Source organism: Parasteatoda tepidariorum, chromosome 6 (assembly GCF_043381705.1).
Source record: "Parasteatoda tepidariorum isolate YZ-2023 chromosome 6, CAS_Ptep_4.0, whole genome shotgun sequence".
In the NCBI taxonomy this organism is placed as follows: Eukaryota; Metazoa; Arthropoda; class Arachnida; order Araneae; family Theridiidae; genus Parasteatoda; species Parasteatoda tepidariorum.
The window spans coordinates 71,141,153-71,160,211 of record NC_092209.1 but is presented as its reverse complement, the minus strand read 5'-3'; the positions used below and the strand labels follow the sequence as shown (position 1 = coordinate 71,160,211).

Sequence of the window (19,059 nt, the reverse complement as noted above, 5' to 3'; positions counted from 1 at the left end):
ATATATATAAAGGCAAGCTCCGTCACCAATATTTGGTGTGAAAGTATGCGGCGCCGCAACACCGTTTATGTTTAAAATTTCTACAGCCATTTTAGGAATTAAAAAAGAATCTATGTAAATATTTAATGTCTAACTAACTATTCAACACTGCTTAAAGTATTACTTAAGACAACCTAACAACATTAATAATACATGTAACGTTGCCAATGGACAGAGAAATACTCGATTTAAAGGTGCTACGTAAGAGAAATATTTATATAGATAATACTGAGTGTTTCGTCACACTGACCCCGACCCATTGGCCAGAAAATATGTAGTTTTTTATAAAATAGTAGTTTTTTATTAAATAGATATTTCCGTTACCTTAAAATTTTAGCTTTAAAAAGAAATTGTGTTTTGATTTTACATCCAAATATAAATATCTATCTTTTTTAAAAAATAGATAATACAGTAAGAAATATTTTATTTCTATTTCTACAAAATAAATTCTAATAATGATATACCTGTGCTACCACTTTTTTCTGTTATGAAAAAAATGAACCATTCGCGAGGAACAAATATGTTATATATTTTTTGACATTTTGCAAAAGAAAAAAGTATGCACATTATAGGTCGCAAATTCAAGCGAGGAAAACACAAAACTGCCATTAAAATTGTTGAATCATTTGTTAAAAAACATAAAAACCAGGTCTTGAAAACATAATGTTTTTTTGTTTGTTTTTTTAATGGCGGGCACTTGGGATGTGTTGTCCCTTTGGCCTCATATGCCAGGACTGCTATTCTCTTATCGTTACCCAGTGGGCACCTGTGGCGAAGCCACGGCGGTGGAGCAGCGTCGCCCACGTCACACAAAGGAGATAGGACATAGAACGCCGAGAGAGAGAAAGAAACATCCATACCATGAGCGGGATTCGAACCCGTAACCATCAGCTCCGCAGTCAGGCACGCTAACCAATCGGCCACCTGGTCGGCGTAAACATAATGTAAGAGAGCTAAGCTAACAAAATGATTTTTAATACTGTTTATTTATTTATTAAACAGTGTGATTATTTAATTACTATGAATATATTAAAAATATAAAATACAATAATAATAAATAAATTATAAAATCTGTACAAAAATTAAATTTAACTACAAAATAAAGGTTAAGTTTAACAACCTGGTAATAGTGTCCAAAAAAAAAAGGGATTAAAAATATACTGGTTTTTCATTACAAATTATCATCATTTACGATTGCTAATGTGATCGCGATTCCAAGAAATCATTAATAATGATAACAAGTAATCATAATAGCTTGGAATCAAGATTACAAAATTTATACTATACGTTTCTGTAAAACTGTTTCATTGCTTTTAATCTCCTTTTTTTTCTGACTCATTTCTATCTTTCCTTTTTTTTTCTCCCCAAAATATTTCCTATGTATATCTGTAAAACTGCTTCACTGCTTGGAAGATACATTTGCAGCAAAAGTAGCAATGAGCTGAGAAAGTAGTTGGGTTCTACGGCTATGAAATTATCTAGAGTCAAACGACGCTTCTATTATAACTGGTTTTTGACCGCAAATTATCATCATTTACGATTACTAACGCGATTGTGATTCCAAGAAATCATGATCAAAGATTACAAGTAATCATAATTGCTTGCAAACAAGATTACAATATTTTTACTATATGTTCCTGTAAAACTGTTTCAATACTTTAAACATGCATTTGCAACTAAACTAGTCAGGTGCACTTTTGGTGTTCTACAGCTATTGATTACTAATTATGATCTTTTACCATTACTAATGTAATCATGATTGAAAAAAATAGTTGTCAATGACTAAAAGTAATCATTTTCAGAAATTATGTGTTAGTTTGATTGTAATCGTATGTATGGATGATCATAATTGCTTTCAATCGAGATTACGTGTAACCTTAAGAGTAATTACGTTTATAAGTAATCGCAAGCCGTGATAACGATAACAAATATATTGATTATTTGTTTAGTGTAGTTTCATGATTAATAATAAAGTTTAGGGAGCAAACTATATTAGAATGGCATGATTTAGAAATTATTAACTTGACATTTTTTAGAAAATATTTTAGAATTGTTATGTTTACGGGTGGCCAACATTATAAAGCTAGTATTTGTAAGCAATTTTATTTAATTTTATAACCGTCGTTGAACAGCCGACCTAATTTTTGGGTTTGCTACTACTAATGTTAAACTCCGTAACTTTGTAGTATTGAACCCAATCCAGAAGACAAGGAAACTCCTGGATCAAGTACTGGAAGAAATTTGCCTTCGCGGAGAACTTTCTGATGGAACTAACCCGAATTTGCGTTACATGGAGAGGAAGACCACGAGAACCTCTCACGGTTAGCCTGACGACAAGGGGACTCTAACCCATGATCCGTCTAACAGAGAGAATATTACACGCCAGCACTGTGGTCGGTGCAATCCGGATGCAGAATTTGTACCGAACAGCCATCGCTGGGATCAAACCCGGTTCACCTCATTGGAAGGCGAACGCTCAATCCCCTGTGCCATCGCTGCTCTGTAAGCAATTATAATCAAAAATTTCTTGGTAAATTGAGTAACGGGAATTTTATCTAGCAAATATTTTAAAAAAAACTAGTTCTAAATAGGAGGAACTATTCTCGCCAGACTTAAAACCCTTGTTACTGTTAATAGTTGAGGATATTTCAAAGACTTGGTACACAATCACATCAACTGAATTTGATCTATAATATTCAACAGTCGTCATTTCAGTACATCTAAATATTTTTTAATTGCTTACTTTAATGAATGGTCCCATATCCTTATTGTCCAATCAGCACTACAGGACAAAAATACTCTAGGATGAAATGGATTCCATTGAACATTGTACACAATGTTTTGATGATCTTTGTAAGAATCCAAATATTGAGCAGTGAACAAATTGGAGCATTTGTGAATTAACCCATTTTCAGTTCCGATCAAAAAAAGATCGCTGCAACTTGGATTGAAAGAAATCGATGTTCCACAGCCTATAATGAAATGCATCACTATCAGAATTGTTTAAGGTGTTGTAAATTATGGAAAAAGATATAGGGTGTCCATGAGGTGAATGATGATTGAGGGGATATAAATGTATGGTTTGTTGGGCTCTGCTTGGAAAACTATTTAATTTATTATCAGCAAAATGTAAAATGAATCATAAATTCCAGCTACTGACTAAAAAAAGCTATAAAACCATTTATTTGTCCCGGTGTCTGTTAGTTTTATTCTCGGACTACAACACGTTGTTGCTGCAGATAGTGCTTATTTTTCTTAGCACTGCCATCTGTTAACGAACTTTATAATTAATTTCGAAACTTTAAAAGAAAATCTCGTTCCGAAAAAGCAACACGCAGCAAACAGAACATTTCAATTTCTATCCGTTTTTCTTTATTTAATATTTCAAATCATCTGCCATTTTTGCTACTTCTGGTAATAATGCGCTATCTGCTCATCACAGATTTTATAACAAAAGTATAAAGAACATGTTACCTTATTTTCACTCGAGCAGCCACTTCAACTATGCAAAAGCCGTCCATTTGTATGTCCTATGCATGATGGTACTCTAAGTAATTTTTTTTTTTTGCACGCAAGATGAAGAGTAATAAAGAAATAAAAGTTATAGCATTTTTTGTTACTACGTATTATTTTTCATTGCAAGAACTGTTCCTGCATTAAAAGAATCTTTCCTTTCTTTGGAGCTTGCTGCTAGGGATATGGGACCAATCATTAATACCGATAAGACCAAATACATGACTGCACTTGCTAAATTAAATTCTAGTGTATCCTATCTGGAGATTGGTTCCCACAGGTTTCAGATTGTTCAGAATTTTACTTACCTTGGTTCAATAGTTACTGCCGACAATAGCATAGACAATGAGATTCGGAAGTCGTCTAATTTGTTCAAATAAAGCTTTATATGGTTTAAAACGTTTTTTTAAATCCTCTCTTTTATCAAAAAATACAAAACTTTTACTCTATAAAACATTAATTAGGCCAATACTTACCTACGGCTCTGAGACCTGGAACCTATTGAACCTGGAACCTGGTGAAAATAAAATTGCCATTTTTGAGAGAAAAGTTTTGAGGGCCATCCTTGGTGGGATAAAAATAAATAATTCCTGGAGAAGACGATATAATACTGAACTGTATAAAATCTACAGAGAGCCAGATATTGTGAAATTCATTAAAATAAATCGAATGAACTGGGCAGCTCACATTTTCAGAAGGAATGATGACTCAAATTTAAAGAAAATCCTATTACACAAACCCCTAACGAACAGGAAAAGAGGTAGACCCAGGCTGAGATGGCTGGATTTAGTCGAGACTGATTTCCGTACTCAAAAGGAGAAAAATTGGCGAACAAGTGTCAATAGAGAGAAGTGGATTCGAATTCAAAGGAAGGCACTGGCCCACCCTGGGCTGTCTAGCCAGATATGATGATGATGACGTATTATTTTTCAGTAATTTTTGTATTTTATTATATTGGTCATTTATTTAAATAATGTGTAAAAAAAAGGTGGGGAACCATTGGAACCATTAGTTAAAATTGTTGACGGATATAGTAAAATCCCGGTTATAGTGAACGAAAATTTCAGCCCCTTGAAGGTTCACTATAACGAAATTTGACTGCAGTTATATTTATATATATTATTAGTTACATTTATATATTGTTAGTAATGTACTATGTGTTATATTTTATCAATACTATAATTCTTTTGTACTTAGTTTGCTTTTAAACGTTTTTTAGTGTTTAGCGACATGGGTGATGTGTTTTTCTTGCTATTCATTACTATTTTTTATACGCAATAGGTACTTTAAATTGCCTAAAAAGCAGGCCTTTTTCAAAACCTCTTGTTACTTTGTTACTGTAATCCGAAAATAAAATAATAGTATGCAAGTAATAAATTCACTACTAAATGATCAATCCATGTGAAAACTTAAAATAAATCATTAAAATTTAACATCGATGTGAATAAAAAGCACAAAATGAGTGGTTCTTCACCCCCCCCCTGTTCTCAACACTTCCGCTATTTAATTCTATAACAAAACAGGCTAAATTACACCAAAGTTGCATAAATTAATGATTAGTTGATTCAATTCTTTAAATATAAAATCACAACTTTTCTTTTTTTTTTGTTCACGATACTTGCTACGATTTTTTTTTTGACAAAAAAAATTACTTTAATTATAATTTAGTTTAATTATTTCATCAAACATATGAATTATATAACAATTATTTTGCTGCTTATAATAGATGCTTTGAATAGTTATTTAACTTTGAATAATTAGATATTAAAAGCAAGACAAAATAATTAAGTATTATATCTAATTTTAAGATTCCTTCAAAAAGAACTCTTTTGAGAAAATTCGTGTAAACTTTGTTTTAAACCAATCATAGATTATTACCAGTAAGCCGTAACTCTCTACCTACATTAGATACAGGGACTTTAGTTTTCACTTACTTACAAAGCGATCATTCCCTGAGTTTCCAGTAAAGATATCATTTTGGTAAAAATTTATAACTTCAGCTGGTATCAGTTCAGACTAAACAATAAAAGAAAAATTCATTTGATTATTCAAAGTTAGATAAATTTTGAAAAAAAAAATATATTATGTATACAGGGTGCACCGCAATCACCGCCCTTAATGTATATACTTCAAATCCTTGTTAAAACTATACACACTAAGGAAAATTAAAGAGTAAATGTAAAACAAAAACATTAACTAAACTTGGGAAATTATTAACGAGAAATAAATTTTTAGAAAACACCATATATCAATAAACGATCGTAACCCTTTGACGTAGCTGGGACACCGATGTCTTTTTAGTATGTTTTTTTCCGCCGCTGTAACAAGCGAAAATATATTTAGGTATTTTTTTACTCTAAAAAACAGTCTAATAGTTACTAAAAAAAATCTGTTAGATTATCGGAATTATATTTTTACTAAAATATAAAATCCAAGCGTAGTAGTTTGAAAAACTGTCTTTTTTCATTCACATTCTAAAATTTATCAGTAATTGATTTTGTAAGTTAAAGAAACTTTAATGATAAATAACTCGTTGATTCATGTTGATAAATCGGTGATTTATGTTTGTCGACGCTGATGTGGAAGTTTTCATTGCTGAGATAGTTGCGAATAATGTTGACAATCCCAGGTGGGAAATTTAGTTGTATTATTTATAGATTATGCTAAACTTTATCGACCGCTTTACTAATGTCCAGCATTAGGATATCTGAAGATAGTTTAAGATGAAGACCTCTGGTTATATAGTCCACAATTCGAATTGATTGCGTTATTAGTATGAGTTGTCAGCGTGCCTGACTGCGAAGCCAACGGTTACGGGTTCGAACCCATCTCAGGGAATAGATGCTTCTCTTCTGTGTGTTGTTTTTTGGTGTGTGAATGTGGCCCTCCCTTGTGAACGGGTGTCTTTGGTAGACTGGCATGAGTAATGCTTCTTGTTTTCGTGACTTTGATTCGTAGGTACAAATGGGGTATGTTAAAATGAACAGAACTTTCGGCATATTCCAAGGCGAAGAACGAGAATTCAGTGCCTGACCGTTAATAATTATAATAATAATTTTAAAAAATTATTGTTTGGAATTGAGCCATTTTTGGGATATTTTAGCTTTAACTCTGAAAAATACACCGGTGTTTCATGCTGTTTTTGATAACCATAAATTATCAAATTGCTAAATATAATATTTTCCTCTTATTTTGGCCTAAGTTAGTACAGTACAGAACCCGTTATCCGGAAATCAGAAAACCGGAAAACCAAAAAACCGGAACGAAATTCGATAAATTTTCCNAGTGCCTGACCGTTAATAATTATAATAATAATTTAAAAAATTTATTGTTTGGAATTGAGCCATTTTTGGGATACTTTAGCTTTAACTCTGAAAAATACACCGGTGTTTCATGCTGTTTTTGATAACCATAAATTATCAAAAAGCTAAATACAATATTTTCCTGTTATTTTGGCCTAAGTTAGTATAAAATAAAGAAAAAATACATAGATTTAATAAAATTCTACGTCAAAGGGTTAACGATAACCGTCAATCAAACTTATTTTGATTATTTTAATCCAATCATCCGAAATAAGATTTTGATGAAGTTTTGTTTTTGTCCCATTTAAACATAAGTTTAATCATCCTTTCTTGAAATGCATTTTTGGTAGGTTGGCGTCGTATCCATCCTGAAGTTAAATGCGTTCACGAGCTGGAATCACTGTCCCAATTAAGTTTACAATATAACCACAATGAATTTTAATTTTTCAATCAAATCTTTGGTCATAGATGGCGCTACTGGAAAACAAGAACAATCTCACCCATCTGCCTTAACAAGCATACGAAAACAACAGCAACAAATCTTACCCTGGAGATGGAATTCGTCAAATTTTTGATAAGTTGCTAAATATGCCGAAAATGAATGAAAATAAACTTTCAGGCAAAAGCTCAGAAATTCTTTTTAAAAATATACATTAAAGACATTCATTATAGAACACCGTATTTACATAAATAAGTACCTTTGCCAACAGCCAGTTTATAACCTTACTATCAGCAGATATCGAGCAAAAGTTATGCTGTCCGTCGATACTGTCAGGAAGCCATCTTACCTGCAGGTGAATCAGAAATTAATTAAAAATTAACACATTTATTAACTGCAAAAGTTGTTTACGTATGGCTGCATAATTTCTAAATAAGGATTTGAAAGAAGAGTGCATTTAATTTAAATTATTAATTAAACTTCATTATCATCATTGGCACAACAGCCTGCTTCTGGTAGATCTCACTTACATGACTGACTATGTCACTATGCTCCAATCTGGAATTTTTATTGACTGCTTCTGGTGAAGTTCCGATTTTTCTCAAATCATAGACAGCCACAGTACCATCGGCAAAACCTACAGCTAATAAGTATGAGAAATGTTTGTGAAATTCTAGGCAATGGACTCCAGTTTTGCATGGAAATACTTTTTCCGGGTGGGAGGGGCTTTTTAAGCTGTAGATGCAGACGCATCCGCCCTGGCCTTTCTTTGCTACATTATCTGAAATAAATAAATATTCAATGAAAACAAATGAATTAAAACTAACTACTAATTGGATTTATTAAATTAGAGTGCCTAAATTAAGAAAGAGACGAAAGCTAAACGACGATACCTGGGTAAAAAAGGCCGACTGCCTGACTTTTCCTTTGCTTTATGGAACAAAAGAAGGCCAACATGCATACCCTCAAGGAAATGGTAGCTCTCCCCCCTTTTTGATTGTAAGTACGACTCTACACTTTATTTTATCGTTAAACAGCTGATCCATTTTTTAGTTCACGAATATCAAATTTCATCTCCGTAGCCTTGCAATTTTGATCTCAGCCCAGAAAACAAGAGAACGCCTGAATCAAGTATCGGGACACACTGGCCTTCGTGGAGGATTTTTTTGCATTTGCGTTGCATGGAAAGGAAAACCACGGAAACCTCACACGGTTGTCCCGACGGAAATGGAATTCTAACCACCTAACACTGAGGATATTTTACGTCAGCCTTGGGGTCGGTGTGAGGAGCTGGAAGCAGAGGCTGGAAGGTGAGGATTTGTATCAACCAGTCAAAGCTGGAATTGAAAGCTGGGTCAACTCATTTGGAGGCGAACGCTCTCTCCCCTGATCCATCGCGACTCAATTAAATTATAATGTCTTTAAATTCAATTGAAAGATTAGATCCGTGGATTACTTCTCTTCTTAGTATTACTTTATGCATGTCGTGTAACTCCTCATTTAATTGAAGAAAAGATAAAAATGTCTTAAGAAAATATAACCATTTGAAGGCTTGAGATTATCAATGAACAATAAGTCTAACACTTTTGTAACTTTCATACGACTGGAGTAAGTGTATAGTAATTACTCTTTCTGGAGTAAGAGTATAGTAATTACTCTTTATGGAGTAAGAGTATAGTAATTACTCTTTCTGGAGTAAGAGTATAGTAATTACTCTTTCTGGAGTAAGAGTATAATAATTACTCTTTCTGGAGTAAGAGTATAGTAATTAATCTTTCTGGATTAAGAGTATAATAATTACTCTTTCTGGAGTGAGAATATAGTAATTAAACTTTCTGGAGGAAGAGTATAGTAATTACTCGTTCTGGAGTAAGATAGTAATTACTCTTTCTGGAGTAAGAGTATAATAATTACTCTTTCTGGAGTAGGAGTATAATAATTACTCTTTCTGGAGTAAGAGTATAGTAATTACTCTTTCTGGAGTAAGAGTATAGTAATTACTCTTTNTCCATCGCGACTCAATTAAATTATAATGTCTTTAAATTCAATTGAAAGATTAGATCTGTGGATTACTTCTCTTCTTAGTATTACTTTATGCATGTCATGTAACACCTCACTTAATTAAAAAATCAATAAAAAAGTCTTAAGAAAATATAACTATTTGAAGGCTTGAAATTATCAATGGACAATAAGTCTAACACTTTTGTAACTTTCATACAACTGGAGTAAGAATATAATAATTACTCTTTCTGGAGTAAGAGTACAGTAAATACTCTTTCTGGAGTAAAAGTATAGTAATTTATCTTTCTGTAGTAAGAGTATAATGATTACTCTTTCTGGAGTAAGAGTATAGTAATTACTCTTTCTGGAGTAAGAGTATAATAATTACTCTTTCTAAATTTAGAGTATAGTAATTACTCTTTCTGGAGTAAGAGTATAATAATTACTCTTTCTGGAGTAAGAGTATAGTGATTAATCTTTCTGGAGTAAGAGTATAGTGATTAATCTTTCTGGAGTAAGAGTATAGTAATTAATCTTTCTGGAGTTAGAGTATAGTAATTACTCTTTCGGGAGTAAGAGTATAGTAATTACTCTTTCTGGAGTAAGAATATAATAATTACTCTTTCTGTAGTAAGAGTATAGTAATTGTACTAAGGTATAGCAAAATAGCTGTGACGTTTATTGAATAATCCTTTGCTTAGCTACCTCTATTGGCTCAGTTCAAGGTTACTAATGCAACACATATTTTAAAACCATAAATTAAGATTAGGTAACGTAGAAGAAATGAATAGGTGCCGTCTGCTCAGTTACTGGATGGGTAGGTAGATTCTTGGTTTATGTCAAACTAAAGCTGAATAATGGATTATCGGCGACGGTCTGTGAAACATCCCTGAAGATGATCCAAAGACATGCCATCACAATTTCGATCCTCTGCATAGGGGATGGCTCCTCTGCTTTGATATCCCGACTATGACCTACGCGCGAAGTCGAGCACTTTACAGCAGAACAATTTAACGAGGACCACGATACCGGGCACCCTCGGTTCTTATACAGGCAGATCAATGTGGTCAACCCAACGGCTTACTGAACGCAACCAGTGATTATTGACTTTGGTGTTCAACTGGGAACAGTGTCCCCAGTCAACTGGAACAGCGGGACTTCAGTTATTAGAATTTTTTCGTTTTTTCTTCCAAATTTTCGTTTTATAATGAATAATTTTAAAGTTTTTTTTTTTAAATATTTTTTTCCGAGTAATTCTTTAATTGATTCGATACTAACATTTTTGAGCAGAATCCATTCGATCCAGTTATTTTTTAAACTTAGATGAAAACAAAAACTTTTTTTAACAAAATTTTTAAAAAAAAAATCTTTTATCGAATATTTTCATAGTGGTACTGAACCTAATAGAAAACTAGATAGATATAAACATGTTGAATGAAATCTGTATAAAAACGTACAAGCACCAAAAGCTGCAGCAAACATATCAGGATACTGACTATTCCAACTCAGGCTTGTGATAGACAATCCCTTCATGGGTTGATAGCTGAACTTCCAAAGGGCCAGTAGCGAACCCATTCCTTTATCTTTGAATTCATCCGCAGGAGTATCATAAAAACTGAAATCTGTGAGTAAAATAAAAGAATTATGAAGGGTTTGATTTTTGAAATCAATAAGGATCGGTCCAAAACAATTCAAAGTTATATGATGTTTAATAAGTTCTCATGCAGTTTTAAGGCTGTTTTTTTACAGGCTCTGACGTCAGATATGACGACTACCTATCTTCAACTCCGTAACCTAGTAATTTTTAACCCAATCCAGAAGACAAGGGAACTCCTAGATCAAGTACTGGAAAAACTTTGACTTCGTGGAGGACTTTCTGATGGAGCTAATGGATATTTGCTTTACATGAAAGGAAAAACCACGCAAACCTATCATATTCATTTCCATTTAGTTTTCTAATATGAACTTTCTCTGAAATCTCATTTTATTGTTTTTTATTAATCTCTGTGTCTCTCGATTTTTCTCTATACCTCTTTTATCAATGAAAACAAACGGAAACTTTCCCCACTTTGAAATTACTCCAGGAACAAGATGCTTTTTTAAAAATTAATAACCTAATTTTTTCCCCTTTGTCTTGCTAATGACAAAGTCCGCAATCGGTTACTTTGAGGATAATGAAAGTGGAGTTTCAGAACAGAAGTTTCTAATTTAACCTTTTGCTTACGGCTGGCATAACAGGTAGACAAGAAGGAATGGAAGGATAATGGAAGTGGTTTGGAACAGAAGTTTATTATTTAACCTTTTGTTTACGACTGGTATAACGGGTGGACAAGAATGAATGGAAGGATTAATGGAAGTGGTTCAGAACAGAAGTTTATTATTTAACCTTTTGTTTATGGCTGGTATAACGGGTGGACAAGAAAGAATGGAAGGATAACGGTTCAGAACAGAAGTTTATTATGTAACCTTTTGTTTACGGCTGGTATAACGGGTGGACAAGAAAGAATGGAAGGATAATGGAAGTGGTTCAGAACAGAAGTTTATTATTTAACCTTTTGTTTACGGCTGGTATAACGGGTGGGCAAGAAGGAATGAAAAGATAATGGAAGTGGTTTGGAACAGAAGTTTATTTAACCTTTTGTTTACGGCTGGCATAACGGGTGGACAAAAAAGAATGGAAAGATAATGGAAGTGGTTTGGAACAGAAGTTTATTATTTAACCTTTTGTTTACGGCTGGCATAACGAGTGGACAAGAAGGAATGGAAGTATAATGGAAGTGGTTCAGAACAGAAGTTTATTATTTAACCTTTTGTTTACGGCTGGAATAACGGGTGGGCAAGAAAGAATGGAAGGATAATGGAAGTGGTTTGGAACAGAAGTTTATTATTTAACCTTTTGTTTACGGCTGGTATAACGGGTGGACAAGAAGGAATGGAAAGATAATGGAAGTGGTTCAGAACAGAAGTTTATTATTTAACCTTTTGTTTACGGCTGGAATAACGGGTGGACAAGAATGAATGGAAGTATAATGGAAGTGGTTCAGAACAGAAGTTTATTATTTAACCTTTTGTTTACGGCTGGTATAACGGGTGGGCAAGAAGGAATGGAAAGATAATGGAAGTGGTTTGGAACAGAAGTTTATTATTTAACCTTTTGTTTACGGCTGGTATAACATGTGGACAAGAATGAATGGCGGACTTCATCATACAAAGAGCTGTAAGCAAGGGGTTAAAGAAGAAAAATTCAGCTTCAGATGTCATAACCGAGTGCTAACACTTCTTTCCATCTTCTTCGTTTTAATGATTAGTTGAGTTCGTTTTAATGATTAATGATTAGTTAGTTTGAGTTTAAAATCACTTCTTAAAAGAGAATGCATTGGACATTCTAAAGTCTCGAAATAAAAGATTGAGTAATGCGTTCGTTACGATACGAATACTGCATGAGAATTCATTGGATACCTCATATATAAATGGAATAATGAAGGAATTTACCTATATTAACATCGGAAAGCAAGTTCTGGTCTATCATTCTTTCACAAATTCGAAAAAATCGTAATTTCGTCAAGGGATCTTGGCCCTAAATAGTAAAGAAGAAATTTTACAACAGACGGTTTCAATATTTGTATACACTTGACTTTGTTAATAGTATCTTACTGATTCATTCTTTCGAAAGTTCTTCTTTGTCATTTTAGTTACGTCTTCTTCGTTTGTTTTCTTTCCCTCTGTTACCTAAACTTACAAAAAAAGTTTTTAATGTAATGTTCCTATAGGTCTCCCATCATGAATTCGCGTGTACAAAGTAAGCGTAAAGCGAACCGGAAGAATTTATTTCAGGGACTAAAGGGAAGAAAGCAGAAAGTACGGAGCGGAGAGTCGGAGGGAAGTGAATATAGACACCTTAATTGGAGTAGTGTTGAAAAAAAATGAATAAAAAATCTAACTTATTTAAAGAGCTTTTTATAATACAAAGAATCGAAATGGTATCAGATTCACCCGATATTTATTCATTATTCAGTCAGTATAGGCCCTAGACCCATTAAGGACGACATAAGCCATACATAGGACCAATGTTAAAAAATATAAACATTCCAATATCGGTTCATCGGTGCAGGATCATATGGGACCTATATTTAGCCAATCAAGAGCCCGACGGGGGCCATGGTAGAATTGTTGATAGGGATGAGGGAGAGGCTAGGTTTAGCAAACCACCCAAGTCGAAGCTTTCCCACTCCATTAATGAGCCTTCACCTTGCTGTCCATTGGAAAAGATTTTCTCTTTTCTTTTTTTTTCATTTATCATGTACTGCTTCGATTTAGATATAGTGAAAGCCATTTACGTCATAAAAGAATTAAGAGTATCTTAAGTTAAAAAGCTATCCTCCAGAAAAAGAATATGCCTATACCAAAAACAGTCTATGTAGAAATTAAGGGCTGAGATCATTGAAACTTGGGATAATAAACAATCTTAAAATTTATAAAGAATCAAATTACAGTTTTTTCAATTCGTGAAGAGCGGACAGTTTAATAAAATAAAATAACAAATATTTACATGCGTGGATTAGATGGAAAAAGCAAACTGAAAACTAAATTTATACCTCTCTTTCTTGATAAGTACTGACTATCTCAGATAGTGATACTGTGCCCTCAAAAACAAACTGAGGAGTAGGTACTGTTTCAGTCTCCTTCTCCTACATAAAATTTTTTAAAAAAAAGTATGATGTGAATTAAATTATAAAATATGTAAGGATGAAATATAGTTCAATCACATCTGTATTAGAATATGTAAGGATAATATATAGTTCTATCGCATCTATATTAGAATATGTAAGAATAAAATATAGTTTTATCGCATCTATATTAGAATATGTAAGGATAAAATATAGTTTTATCGCATCTATATTAGAATATGTAAGCATAAAATATAGTTCTATCGCATCTATATTAGAATATAGATAAGAATAAAATATAGTTCTATCGCATCTATATTAGAATATGCAAGGATAATATATAGTTCTATCGCATCTATATTAGAATATGTAAGAATAAAATATAGTTTTATCGCATCTATATTAGAATATGTAAGGATAAAATATAGTTTTATCGCATCTATATTAGAATATGTAAGCATAAAATATAGTTCCATCGCATCTATATTAGAATATAGATAAGAATAAAATATAGTTCTATCGCCTCTATATTAGAATATGCAAGGATAAAATATAGTTCTATCGCATCTATATTAGAATATAGATAAGGATAAAATATAGTTCTATCGCATCTATATTAGAATATGTAAGAATAAAATATAGTTCTATCGCATCTATATTAGAATATGTAAGGATAAAATATAGTTCCCTCGCATCGATATTAGAATATAGATAAGAATAAAATATTGTTCAAATATACTTCAAGGATGAAATATAGTAGGAGAAAAAACTTTGAATAAATTAAAAAGCATTTAAATATTCAAAGGACATTCTAATTATATCAGGTATCCCAAAAAATAACAGATTCCTTGAAAAGTAATGAAAGTAAAACTGAAGTAACTAATAAATTTACCGTTTGCTGTGTTTTGCTAAGGAAACGATTTTTTTAAGAGCAAATTTCGAAATTATTTATAGGCGGTGCACATAACTAAAAAACTAAAAGAAGGCTTCCAGGTGCATTTCAGTTCGTTTTAATTGAAATAGTTGCACGGGAATCTATTAATATTGTCCTCACACTACACTACGTTATTGCTGCAAATAATGCAACTTGAAAACCATGTTTTATAGTTTTCTTAGTAACAGCGCCATCTTTCGACGAAGTTTGTAACTAATTTTGAAATTAATATGTGGTTCCTTAAAAAGAGCACAACAAACCATTATTTATTAGTCAAGGTTAATTTTTTAGTATAAAGTATCCAATTTCGGAAGAAAAAAAATCTTCGTGTCTGAATACGTTGTTGATGTATAAGTGAAATCAAAAATTTTATTGCAATTTAGAAGTTTTAAAAAAACTATCTTATAGTCTGGGAAATGTGGTTGTTTTTCATGACTTTAAATTGATAAGGATTTAAAAAATGCATTGTATTAAGGACAGATATAACGTAATATCTTCACTGACGTTTTTCATTTTTTTTCAGATTACAATAAAATCTTACCATGTGCAAAAATGTCGGAGTTTGGGTTGCTCTATCACAAAAATTGAACTTATTTCTTCGCTTGGTATCCAATTCTTCAACTGTATCCTCACTCTTTTTTGTTTCTTAAAGAAAAGATAAAGAAAACAAAGTACATTTAATTAGAACAATTCATGTGATTTATTTAAATGTGATTGAAATATTGATAAATAATTATAATTCACTTGATAATTTTAATTATTGTTCTTAACTATCTGTCGTAAATTTACAAACCTTGTTCATCTGCATCTGAGGACATCCTTTTGATATTGCCAAATTGTTGAAAAAATACGATGGCCTTATTTTGATTTTCGCGAACTCTGTAAGCTCTTTCCTATAATAAATTGAAAATTAATTCTTGTTTCATAATGTAAAATAGAGAAACCATGATTTATTTTCTTCAGAAATAGTTTAAATATTAGCATTCAAATTTAGTACATTTTATGAACTTTGTCTTAGTCTTATTCTTAATTTTAATTTAAAAAAAAAATTCAATATTGGAAATTTTAAAGAAAATGATTTCGAAGATCTGCCATTTATAGAATCATTTGCTTCAAAATTTATGGCATTGTTCTTCTTTCAATATTTAGCTTTGAATAAAAATAAAACTTGTCAAAACCTGTTCTTTGATTTATCTCAATATAAATATGTAATAAGTTACTAAATAATAACATGATCAATAGTTAGTATGAACGCCGTTATTAACTCTAATTAATCAAGAGTAGTTATTCAAACTTATTACCCACCATTCCATAGGGGCGAAATTTGAGAATAATATATGAATCCAGAATCAGCTCGTCTTATAGTCGAATCAAAGCGTGTAATTTTCCAATTATTCTAATATAATCTATGCGTCACGCGCTCCAAAAATGAGCGTCGAATGAAAATTTCAATTGAAAAAACAGAAGGGGAAAAAAGAGATTCGGTTTGCTGCTCTGTTTAGGAAACTTCAAACTTTTTTCGCATCATGTTTCCAAATAAGTTGAAAAGTTCGTGAACAGATGGCGCTGCTGACAGAGGAAAACTACACGTATTCTTAATAAAAATCATTTGCAGCACAACAATAGATCAGTCTGAGAACAGATACCCTTTAAAAATCTTTCAACTGCAATTACCTGGAACGCAACAGAAAATGTTGATTTAATTTTATAGTCAAGAGCGCTATTTTTTGAGGAACTTTGTAATGAGATTTGAAATTTAGTGAGGCGAATATTTAGCTTCTTTGGTAGAATCCAACAAACTAAACATTTAAATCTTCTTTGATTTTCGTTCAGTGGCTTTACACATTATTGGTAATTTTTCAACAAACAGTATTTTATAAATACGAAAAGAAATTCCCAAATATTTATTTATGTAAAATGGTTCAGATAAAATACTTACTTTGTAATTAAATTCCACAGAATTATCATCTGCTTCTGGAGCTCCAGTAGTAAGGACTGTAATTACTTCCTTATCAAGTTCCTTAACATAAAACACAGTTGTGAAATAAAAAGCATTATTTTATTTTATAATGATTGTTAATTGTTTTCATTTTTTCTTACCTATGTTTGTTTTGAGGTGGGACTATTTTCTGTTTTATTAAAATATATTAAAATAACTTGAAAAATGTTTCGATCATTATTTTTGAATTTGCATTCCATTTCTACAGTTCTTATTCGCTTCCCTTTCTTCGTGAAAAGAAAAATTTCCCAACCACAAAACAAACAGAGGTAAAAATTACGCAGCTGCTTATGTCAAAACTAACTAAACGACAATTTCTCTAAAAAGAAAAGCTAGTTTACCATGGAATGAAGAAAAAATAATGATAATATAATAATAATATACTTAAAAAATTTGAGAGGTACTTTTCAAAACAAAAATTATTTCTTTTACATCAATAATCAAAAATTTGTCTCTAAGGCAGATCAAAATCGGTATTTAAATTTAGGACAGTCAAAACATATTTTTCTAGAAACAATTTTGATATGATTTTTTTTAGGATTAGAAACAAGAACAGAAACAATACCAGGTACAAAAATGGTTAATTACTTTTTAGTAAGAAATAATAAAAATAATAATAGTAGATAACATCATACAAAATCTTTACAATCAATACGTATAAATAACAATAAAGAATATATAAAAATTACCTCCACAGTCAAACGTAGTATATTTACAGATTGAGGCAAAGTCTGTGAAAATTAAAATAAATAAAAACACAATTAATACAGAAAATTAGTGAAACATTTTCAGACATATATGCATTGTTAGAGAAAGATTTCAAAACAAAATAAATAAAAAACAACATTGTCTGCATGGTTCTTACAAATTTTTAAAAGTACTAATGGAAAGAAGTCGAATTGTTTGATCATTTAATGCATTTGTTATCATCAACACAAGTAATTTTATGAAGAAAATGATCTGAATGAATACTCTTTTTAACTAGGACAGAGTTTTCAAGTTTTAATTTTATGTCAGCTTTGTGATCGGTATAAGCTTGGAACATTATACGAATTGACCAGCTATCACCAGAATTCGAACCTAAGAAATTTTTAAAACGAGCGTTCTGAGTCATCTCGCATTTACAGACGATATTTAAGACATAAGCTCGTATTTACAGACGATATTTATGACATAAGCTCGTATTTACAGACGATATTTATGACAATAGCAAACTATATTTTTTGTAGGTTTTGTGAAGCGGAAAAAAAAAATAAAATAAAAAAGCTATCTAAATTTGACTGATCACTCTTAGGAAAGGCGGTGTACACAACACCAAAATCAGAATGATTGCCGGAGATAACTAAAAGAAGATGAAAGACGATTGTCAAAAATACTTCCATACTTCGACTCGTAATCAGACAAATTGTAATGCTTTGCGCGGTCGCTTTCTTTAATAGTGATTTATAAGATTTCAATAGCGCATTTGTTTCTCCGTTAAGAAATTACCAGCAACCCTTTTTGTATAAACTGGTTTTTTGACCAGAATTCTAAAAATATATATAAAGAGTGATCTTTGTGGAACACCTTATCAAAACAATGTAAATGGACTTTTGTTGACTACTGGAAGAAATGTACACAATTATGCATCAAGTTTTCGCAAAACCGTTTTGGCTAAAATTCAAATTTTTTTACGGGGCATTTCTTAAAAAAAAAAAAAATGCCAATTGAAATTTGTCTTACCTGCCGAACTTTTTCAATAAAATTTCTCCGTAACATTTCGAAAGTTTGCGAAACGATGAAGGAAACTCAATGAAAGGCACTCAGAAGAATTCAGATATTGTAAAAATGAGATGGTTCAGTTACCTTGGTAACAACTTCCACTTTTATACAGTACAGAGTTTTACCATGTATCAAATTTTCTCCGCAATTGATAAGTCACGCAATCTGAAATAATGATTCGAAATATGAGGAGTATTAGAACTCTATGAAATAAACAAAAAAAAAAAAATCATGTGAGATGACCAACATCATATGGGTAACCATTAAATTCCCATGGAAATTACACAGATTCAAATTTAAGTTGTTTTCCTTTTTTTAAAAAAAAGGAAAAACATTGGCATTGTAAAAAAAAAAAAAACGATTATTTTTTTAAAAAGCTGAATAAAAATTTTTAAAAGAATTTT

At 31.6% G+C, this 19,059-nt stretch overlaps 1 protein-coding gene across 1 annotated transcript in view; it reads right to left on the bottom strand.

The window, feature by feature from the left end:
* Positions 1-18,652, bottom strand: part of LOC107441531 (dynein axonemal intermediate chain 1-like) — a 23,863-nt gene extending 5,211 nt beyond the window's left edge. Inside the window, exons 1-13 of the mRNA XM_071181842.1 lie at positions 18,617-18,652; positions 17,584-17,625; positions 16,835-16,915; positions 15,689-15,788; positions 15,437-15,540; positions 13,890-13,982; positions 12,949-13,023; positions 12,787-12,871; positions 10,752-10,916; positions 7,824-8,074; positions 7,553-7,642; positions 5,487-5,568; positions 2,783-3,011 (exon numbers count right to left, since the gene is read on the bottom strand). Of these exons, the coding sequence (XP_071037943.1) occupies positions 2,783-3,011; positions 5,487-5,568; positions 7,553-7,642; positions 7,824-8,074; positions 10,752-10,916; positions 12,787-12,871; positions 12,949-13,023; positions 13,890-13,982; positions 15,437-15,540; positions 15,689-15,788; positions 16,835-16,915; positions 17,584-17,625; positions 18,617-18,652 (1,433 nt within the window). The remainder of the gene's footprint in view (positions 1-2,782; positions 3,012-5,486; positions 5,569-7,552; positions 7,643-7,823; positions 8,075-10,751; positions 10,917-12,786; positions 12,872-12,948; positions 13,024-13,889; positions 13,983-15,436; positions 15,541-15,688; positions 15,789-16,834; positions 16,916-17,583; positions 17,626-18,616) is intronic.
* Between the last annotated feature and the right edge of the window lie 407 nt (positions 18,653-19,059).